Genomic DNA, 10,265 nt, shown 5'->3' on the forward strand with positions numbered 1-10,265 from the left:
CCAGAAAACTGTTTTAGAAGTGATGTACAAATACATGAGTTAAATAAACAAAATTATTTCTTAAAATAGTGAAGTTAGTTGAATTCCATTACAGCAGTTTTTCTTGTCTTGTCCCAACAAAATTTGTAATAATACTACTTAAAAATATAAACAGTATTTTGTATTTAAAATATATTTTTTAATTATCGTGAACAATTTGACACAAGGAAACTGATTGAAGTTGTACCTTAAATTTAGTTCAATAAAAAGACATCGTTACTGTAAAATTTTTACTCTTGTTTTTCATAAGAAGAACTAGACTTTTTTTATAAATTTCTGGACTGAGATAGGTTATAGATTTGAACAAAAACTGTTGTATACTGCCCCCTCCCATCTTTACTCTCCTTAGTTACCTAGCTTGCAGTCTGAATGATTTTGGAAAAAATTCAGATTTGCTTTCTTTCAAACTGACTGCAATCAATGTAAGACCAAATCGATTACTGTTATTTTTATTGTACAGTACATAACTATAACTGTATGTAATATTATGGCGGTATCGTTATTATAAACTGTTAGATCAATAAATTTACATTTTTCGACAGCATTTTATTATCAGCTAGGTTAATACAAACATTGATTTCGTTGGGTGGGCCTCTGTATGAAGTAGGCTGAACATTTGTACTATGTAACTTAATACATTTTTCTGTTTTTGATATGTAAAACTAATTCAAAGAATTTTTTCCAGATTAACTTGTGGCATAGCTGAAGGACTGAAAGGCTTGTTCGTCTCATTTGCTCATTACTTCTTGAAGAACGCATCCATGCTGTTAGATGCCAACAATATTTCTAAGCAAGAGCTTGACTGGAGCGAGGAGAAGGCTGCAGAGTTGGTTGAAGCGATACTCAAGGCCCTTCACACAGTGTTTGTTCATGACGCCAGCCACTTTGTCAACAAAGAGCGTTTTGATACTCTAATGCAGCCCATTGTCGACCAGGTATGGATAAGATAGAACAAACATCTTGGACATGTTAACAAGGTGTCCAGATAAGCTCATTTAATCTTCAAACTCTATTTGCAATATCAGGCATCATTTTTTTATATCTCTATTGATGATAGTGAATTAAAAGGACCACAAAACCAATGTTTACATAGCTACATGGCTATTTGAAGGTCGGTGGGAATGAATGATTAAAATAATGATTGAATTGAATGCAATACCTTGTATATTTAAATGTATAAGAAATACAATAATTACCTTAACAACTATGAGTACCTAAATTATTAGGGCTGTAATTGATCAACTTGAGCTAAAGATATCAACAAAAATATATTCTGAAACAAAATATCTTCATAATAAAATATTATCATAAACAGAAATCTTTTGAGTTAAGTATTTAATTTCAGATATGATTATTTGTTTTATCTATAAATACATTTTTGCTTTTTGAAAGGTTTGCCCGATTCCAAAACAACGTAAAGTAGACCATGTGTGGAAAACTAGATATTGGGAGGTATACAGCATTGTTGAAAAGTGATACTACTTGGTCATTGTTAATAATCATTGAACACACCAAAGTGATACGAAACTGATTTCTTTACATTTACATAGAATACTCACTTCTATAGAAACTTGGTTTGCAATTCAAGATGTAAGTCCATAATACTTTACATCAATGTGTCAATGCTTTCATATAGATATAGAAGTTGAATGAAAATATATGTATAGGAAAGATCTGCTTTGATCACTTAATGTACACAAACTGGCTTTTTGTGTGCAAAAAATACAAACGTGCTTGGGTAAAGAAGTATAAAAATTCAACAAATGACTTGCTCTTTAAGTTGGTTTGTTGTAAATTGTCTACAAGTACAACCTAATATGTTTATTTTACCTTGACCACTTTAATATTTTTTTTAACTCAAATATCTTAATTCAATATATCTCATTTTGTTGAAATCCGATTTTCACATTTTATTTCGTTGTTCAGATACTTTCAGAACAAATATTATTTGTGAGATCCTTTGGTATACATCAGTTTTTATGACTTTATGTTAGATTATCTATCAAAGTGTGTTATTGTAGTATCACTAGATAAAGGAATACAACATTTTCCAATATATAATTTTTTATTTTGTGCAAGGCCTTTCTGAATCAAAGATTCCATCATCAGGCACTTCACAATTTAAAGAATCATACTACACTCAAATTGATGGTACAGCAATGGGAAATCCTCTTTCATGCTTCATTGCAAATATATTTATGAGTTATTTTGAAACTACCGCTAATACAAAAATGAAATATTTCCCAAGAAAGTGGATAAGATATGTTGATGATATCTTCGCAATATTTAATAAAAATGAAAACCTACAAATCTTTATCTCTACCCTAAATTCATTTTACCCCACCATTAAATTTACATACGAAATTGAGCAAAACAATAGTATACCATTTTTAGATGTTTTAGTAATTAGAAACCAATCAAAATTTGAATTTGACATTTACAGGAAACCGACGCATATAAATAGATTTATTGTCAACGAATCTAACCATCCACCTTAACAAAAAAGAGCTAGTTTCAACTCAATGATTTACAGACTTTTGAATACTCCACTATCTATCGATAACTACAACAAAGAGTAAAAACTACATAAAAGATATTGCTATTTTTAACGGTTACACCACACAACTTATTGACAACATACTTCAAAAATCAATCAAAAGAAAATTAAGAAAATCTAGAACAACATTACTACCCCTTCAAGATAATAAACAAGAATTCATCTGTACAACATACAGTAACATTTCAAATCAATTGCAGAAAATCTTTAAAAAGCATACAAACAAATCTATCACTTATAAAACAAACAACAAATTATCACAAATATTAGAAAATCCCAAGGACAAAACCACATTCGAAAACAAATCAGGAATTTATGAAATTAAATGCAACGACTGTGATAAATTGTACATTGGCCAAACTAAAAGGAACATTAAGACACGATTCAAAGAACACTTTGCACATATAAAATATGGAAGAAATGAAAAATCTGCTGTGGCGAATCACTGTATTGAATCTGGACACACAATCTCTAATAAAAATTTACGATTATTAAAAGAAGTTACAAACACAATACACTTAAATGCTTGGGAAACATTTTACATTAACATAAATCAAGAAAAACTTATCAATAATGAAGACGGACCTATTCAAAATTCAGTTTTACTCTCATCACAATTTATTAAAAAATTAAAATTTAATTCTGATTAAATATTTTATACTGGCTAACCGTACATCCAAATTGTTTACCATATGTTACTATAAAATTAATTATTATTACAAAAATGTAACATTTGATAATTTGTGAAGTGCCTGATGATGGAATCTTTGATTCAGAAAGGCCTTGCACAAAATAAAAAATTATATATTGGAAAATGTTGTATTCCTTTATCTAGTGATACTACAATTACTCGTTTTTCCAATGCTCCAAGATTCTACAGTGTGTTATATTTTTATAATTATTTGTGATTGCATTCAAAAAAGAATAAGATCTCTCTACTCTCATAGAACGTCAATCAAAAGGATAAGGGAATAGTAATCAAAATCAGCTTCCTCAGAAGTGATAATTAGAATTTTTTAAAGAAAGGTCTGGTACTTTGTAGTCTTGTTGCAGGATAACACTGTTTTTAATGAGTTCATATCCTAGGAAATGATTTTACCCGATTAGTGAATACGATATAAGGAAATAATCATGTATATTTAATGTACATGTATGTACTGATAATCTGTACATTTAAGAAGTGAAGCAGTAAAAAGCACTGCTGTTAACAATTATAATTTGTGTTGACAGTTGGAGAACGAGTTGGGTGGGAGATTGCAGATGGAACAGAGGAATACAGATCTCGTCATCCCCTGCCTCACACAAATGGCAGTGAGTGCAGCAGACGACACTCTGTGGAAACAGCTCAACTACCAGATCCTTCTGAAAACCAGACACAATAATTTCAAGGTTTGTTTACTAAAAAAAATTTTCTGTTTATTTGTGTTTAGGAGGTTGGTTGGCTGATGCAGACCTATTGTGACCTGTATTCTGTAGTTCAGTTTTAATAGTTACTGTTGTGTTTAGTATTTATTAAGTGCATGTTTTAGAGTTAGTGATTTGACACACAACATAGTGGTTGTGATTCCTGACTTATGCGTGCCGCAATGCTCTGGTATGATTTTTTATATTTTAACATAGATTTTAATTATGTGTCAAAAACAAACTTGAAATAAAGAATAGATCTGTATGTTTTCCATTTATAGCATATCGCATTTAGGGCTGAAGATGATGCAACGGATTTTTGGTTTAGTACTATTTTAGTAAGGTTGAGTGGCAGAGTGGGCTTGATGGCCCTTATTTCGCCTCTATTAAATTTCTCATTTCATTTCATTTGATTCACTTTTCTCTATAAAAAGGTACAAACCTTGTGTTATTCAACAGACCTCACTGAATTTTCATGTTAAATTTGAAGTATTTAGCTCATTTCATTCTTAAAATATCATGCAAACACATAGACAACCAGACAGAATAGAAATTTGTGTAGCCCCAGGCAGATAGAAGACAAATTTTACCAAGGCTTGAATGACACTCTGTCAAATCTCGTGGAAGGGCATGGATCATTCTCATTGATCACCATGGAGAACTAGACATAGACATAGACATAGATATATATCCTGCAGGTAGTTAAAACCAAATTCCATAAAGTGACCATGATCAAACACAACGTTGCCTATAAACAAATAAAGTTATATGCATACATTCTTGACATTTCCAGCGGTAATCACACAGGCAGATAGACAAACTTCAAGAGGAATTTTGTAAGCTTAGTGGTAGCTGAGCAAAATATACATTTTAATTTCATGGCTCAGTTCATTCTCAAGATTGTCGTTCTCAGCCAAATCCAATTGAGGGACATGCACCATCATAAAACCCTTTTCTCGTCTGTATTCAAATAATCCAATGCAAAGTAGTATCGAAGGACACGACAGAATGTAACGAAGTCTTATCGATCAATCCAGCAAAATCTCATTAAATGTGTTAATATGTCACGTATTAAAATGTCAAATGACTCGTTTGTTACCAATATTTTTATCCAGTTATTTTCTCATTGCAATCGTGGTTACCTATAAGACCAATATAAAAATTACCGCTAGTGCTCAGCCAAATCCCACGTAACGACTTATACCATAATCAAACTTAATATTGCGTATAGACTCAAGGAAAATCAACTGAAATAAGAAGTGAATTTTTACAGTATGTGTGTAATATCTTTTCCTGAAATGTACTTTCTGAAAATTACATGTTTTATAATATGTTAGTTAAGGAATTTACATTCTTGAAATTAAAACATATAACTTTCTTCAGTCCTCTTGATAGTCCTTATTCCGCTCATGAGTCACTGGTCTGTGTGAGGATCTTATGAAACAGGGTAGGTCGATGGTGTTGATCAATGTACCACGGTCATAGACAGGATTTGAACCTACGATATATCCTACTCAGATCCAAAGTCCAACTCCTTGACCATCGGCAGCTTTCTTATACAAACTGCACACATGTCACATCCTTATATTTGCCTTTTTTTGTCTGATTACGAGATGTCCCAAATACTATTGTTGTTTGTGGAGTGTCAAATAAAATTTTATATTTTTCTTTCTTTCAGAGGACATGACTAAAGTATTTTCGTTTTTTTTTTTAATTCACCCAACTAAAAACTGGTTTTACCATCCTACAAGTACCTAGACATAATTAACACCATGTAGTAGAAAAACATTATATTTTATTCAAAATGTAATTTCTCTACAATAATTAATTATTATTTTATTTTATAGTGACGTTTATATTAACCTTAATTATTGTGGTCTAAGAATTTTAAAAAATGTACAATGAAACTGTTTAAGAGAATAGTTTTCCATTTTATTGCTTCTCCTGTATGACTATTAAAATTATTCTTTTAGGTTCGAATTGGAGGCATATTGGCAGTCTGTGAGGTTGCTAAAAAGCTGGGAGAAGAGTTCTTACCGCTTTTACCTGAAACTGTTCCTTTCCTAGCAGAGCTTTTGGAGGATGAAAATGAAAATGTTGAGAAAGCCAGTCAAAGAGTGGTCCAAGAACTGGAAGCTGCATTGGGTGAACAGATCAGTAAATATTTTTAACTGTTTTAAACTATTCTGTTGTTTATTTATTGTATATAGTTTTATTATATATAACTCTTTTTAATTCTACTTGTTATTATTACATTTTCCCTTCCCCTCTTAAATAAGTTAAAAACTGTCATGGGTGTGATATTTGGTGGAGGGAGGGTTCTGTAAACCTACAAAATACTACTTGACACAAGATAACAGTCTCTTTATGAGTAACAGAAATTGCTTGCATTTGTTTCTACATCTTGTATAACATAAGTAATTATATTAAATAGTGCTTACTTTTGGTGAATACACGTTCAAATGGGGTATGACTCTCACAGAGCACATTATTTAACCCTTTTATAACCAACGTTTTTGGCATTATTTAACATTTTGACAGTACCAAAACTGTATATTGCCCCATGAAAAAGGGATATGCTACAGACATGTAAAAATATTTGTTTTGCAACCTTTCAGAACAAACTCTGGTAAAATTAGCCATAACATTTAATTTTTTACATCAAAGTTCTTTTTAGGAACAAATATATAGTTCTTACAATATTACCAATTTCAAATTTTGTCTTAAGTTCTATTTATTTATAGTTACTTTAAAACAATTGTTTAGACATTTTTGTGATAAAAACACCAAATAATTTACATACAGGAAATTTTTTTATTTTATTCCTAATAATAATTTTATTCGTAACTATATGTGTGTGAACAAAATTTCAACGTTTTATCAAGTTTATTCCTAAGTTATTATAAAAACATCTGGTTTATAAGCTCTTGGGGCTCATAACCGAGCAAGATTTGTCACTGTCTGCCCGCTTTAGAAATGTACACTGCCATCCAGATCTAGAGTTAGTAATTGTGAATTTAACTAGTGTCAGTGATTTATACTTGTTTTTTTATTTGTGTTTGAATGCACTGAATATTGTAATATAATTTCCACTACACCTTGAAAATTTTTCAAGACTTGTAAATAAATGCTGTTTATAACAATGAAGTATACCAATATTGTAAAATGAAATACCTGCATGCAGTAAACAGTGTTTAACCTTCCAGCTGGCAGTTAAAACTGCTGTCACTTTTATAAGGCATGTTCCTTTTGCAGTTCACGTTTACTCTTTCTTATTAATGGTCAGAAGATAACTATTTTGGTACCATGCTTAACCCTTTCCCGGGATTGTATTGCGCCATGATGGAGAGCAGTACTGTTTTACTGTACTTTATTATAATTTGACAATAAAAACAATCATATACAGGGTGTCCAAAAAGTCCCGGGTCGGTTAAATATTTTTCAAAATATTTAAAATAGAGCTACAAAACCTTACACAAAGTTACTGGACATAAAAATCTATTTTATCACATATTCAGTGATTCGCTACTTCCTCAGGGGGGCGGCCCGCTAGGAGTCAGAAGAAAATCTTAAATGTAAGCATAGGTTGATATGCATATCAAATTAAAGGTCTATATTAGTAGAGTACAGAGCCGCAAACCCGACCTCAAACGGATAACCGAGTCAAAAATGACAGCCGTTCAAAGATGGCTAGAGTTTGCAACTTAGGGTAATGTAACAAAATACACTGATGAGCTTTTTGATTTTAACTTTACTAACCCAAAACTGTTTACAATTGAATCAGTCATTCAAATGACCCTCAAACAACTCAAGAAACACCACATGCCCATTTTTTAATGTTAGTAAAGTTAAAGTCAAAAAGCTCATCAGTGTATTTTGTTACATTACCCTAAGTTGCAAACTCTAGCCATCTTTGAACGGCTGTCATTTTTGACTCGGTTATCCGTTTGAGGTCGGGTTTGCGGCTCTGTACTCTACTAATATAGACCTTTAATTTGATATGCATATCAACCTATGCTTACATTTAAGATTTTCTTCTGACTCCTAGCGGGCCGCCCCCCTGAGGAAGTAGCGGATCACTGAATATGTGATAAAATAGATTTTTATGTCCAGTAACTTTGTGTAAGGTTTTGTAGCTCTATTTTAAATATTTTGAAAAATATTTAACCGACCCGGGACCTTTTGGATACCCTGTATAATAGTTTTGTATGGATAGAGTTGTTTGAATAAACAAGTGTGTTTCTGACGGAGCAGTCCAATCAATTCAGGATAGTAGCGTCTGAGGCGTCACAATAATTTGATCGGGAGAGGGTTAACACAGAATTCCAAGTTTAGAATCAGTAAGCTGTGAAGACTTTGAAACTTTATTTGCAGGTGAAATAAAAGATAATCGTCATTTTTGTGATGATGAAGATCATCTTCCCTCTCATCCTCTATGAAGATCATCAGACTTTGTGCAAGCTTATAGATAGTACTCATTATTGACTGTTAAACCTTGTGGCAAGAATTCATGATTAAAATCGAAGAAAACAGTGAGCATAACATAACCTTCTTGTTCTGCTGCACTTATCAAGCCTTTTTCGGTCTTGGCGATCCAGAATGCCTCCACTGGGATGATTGAGCCTTAGTTTCAATGTCATATCTGTAAACCCATGTTTCATCACCATTCACAAAACATTTCAAAAAATGTCATGGCATGAGCCAATTTATATGCCAACATTATCAGTCTTTGATTGTAATATAGTGATTGTTTATAACCATTTCTTCCACGTTTTCATTGGTAGTTTTGGGGAGTCCAGAGTGTTCATCATCTTTAAAGAGCAGCTATCTTTGAAACATTTATATCACTCGTAAACCCTTGTTTTACTCATAGCAGACTCAACATAGGCCTTTGCTTACATTTCTCACACTTTGCACACTTTGTAACACTTTTTTCACACAAAATTGATACAAGTTCTTTGATCCGTATTCTTATTTGAAGTGTATATGCCAGCTATTTCAGGTCTTATCATGTGTACATTTAGTAAAACCTCCACTAATAAGCTGCAGTAATAGGCTTACAATTTAAAATGTTTTTATTAATTCTCTTTTTTGATGTTAAATACAATTTTTTTATATCAAAAGGTTACATATTAGAACAGTATCCTGATTTTGTTATATAACAACAGTAAACTAATTAAATTTAAACAAATAATTACATTCAAAAATATATTTTTAAACTATTGTGGTAAAAAAATATTTTATTTTCAAAATATGAAGTACTTCTTGTCACAGATTATTCTACATTACAAAATATTATGTTAAAAATAGATAAAAAAAACTGTTATAAACTATAAAAAGAACAAAAATTTTAGACTCATCAGAACTTACCGTTTATTTCCAAATAAATAAATACCTGCTTATTTACGCAATGTGACTTGTGCATAATTCTCAGAAATCTGCTATTAATTATTGGCCTTTTCTAAGAATCAGATTACAAACTTTTCTAAGACTACACACTCACATTTATTGTATGCATTATCACATTATCAATCAGTTTACACAATGAGTGTGTACAATTACATGTTGGAATAAAGCCTCTGCTCAAAAATGACGTTCAACAATAAAAATGCAACCAAACAATGAAACTTGTCACACCAAAGATGAATTGACTGTAGTGATATCTATCATTACCAGATTATTGTCTGTTTTTTTTTTTTTTTTTTTTTTTTTTTTTTAAGGTAGATTTTTCCAAACAACAAATTTGTTAGCGTGTTCTGGAAACATGAAATATGTGCAATACATTGAACATTCACAACAGAGAAGTCTATAATAAATGGTGCAATAAATCATCATTGTGGAATTTATCGCATGTAAAGTTGGCAAATAATCACCATTGTCACATTTTATATAAGAACATTAATTATGTTGTACTCAAAAGTTAAAATCATCAGTCACATGATGAATGTTTCAATTAAAATATTTTGAGAAATGAGTATTTGCTACCTGTAAAATGGACTATTTAGTGTTTCCCTCAACAAAATAAATGTGCAAGTGAATTTTCATAAAGGCAATATAATGAATTACATTCATATTGGTTTATACATTTCAGTTTTAGGACATAAAATATATTGTGTATACCTACAACAACTTAGTTACAACATATGTTAAACTGAAATATTAGCTTCTTTCCTCTTATATTTTATGCTTGCTGTTATTTGTTAACATAAACAGATACTACATGAAACTGAGCTCTTTCCAATGATCATAACCGGTCAAACAATAT

The 10,265-nt window shown here is 31.1% G+C and overlaps 1 protein-coding gene across 1 annotated transcript in view; it reads left to right on the forward strand.

Annotated features, from left to right (window-relative positions):
- The window catches only part of LOC124365026 (HEAT repeat-containing protein 1), a 53,898-nt gene extending 47,658 nt beyond the window's left edge, over positions 1 to 6,240 (forward strand). The window contains exons 26-28 of the mRNA XM_046820912.1: positions 725 to 974; positions 3,827 to 3,985; positions 5,974 to 6,240. Coding sequence (XP_046676868.1) covers positions 725 to 974; positions 3,827 to 3,985; positions 5,974 to 6,171 — 607 coding nt within the window. The 3' untranslated portion in view covers positions 6,172 to 6,240. The remainder of the gene's footprint in view (positions 1 to 724; positions 975 to 3,826; positions 3,986 to 5,973) is intronic.
- Positions 6,241 to 10,265: the final 4,025 nt, after the last annotated feature.

The sequence above is a fragment of the Homalodisca vitripennis genome, chromosome 6, assembly GCF_021130785.1.
Source record: "Homalodisca vitripennis isolate AUS2020 chromosome 6, UT_GWSS_2.1, whole genome shotgun sequence".
Classification (NCBI taxonomy): Eukaryota; Metazoa; Arthropoda; class Insecta; order Hemiptera; family Cicadellidae; genus Homalodisca; species Homalodisca vitripennis.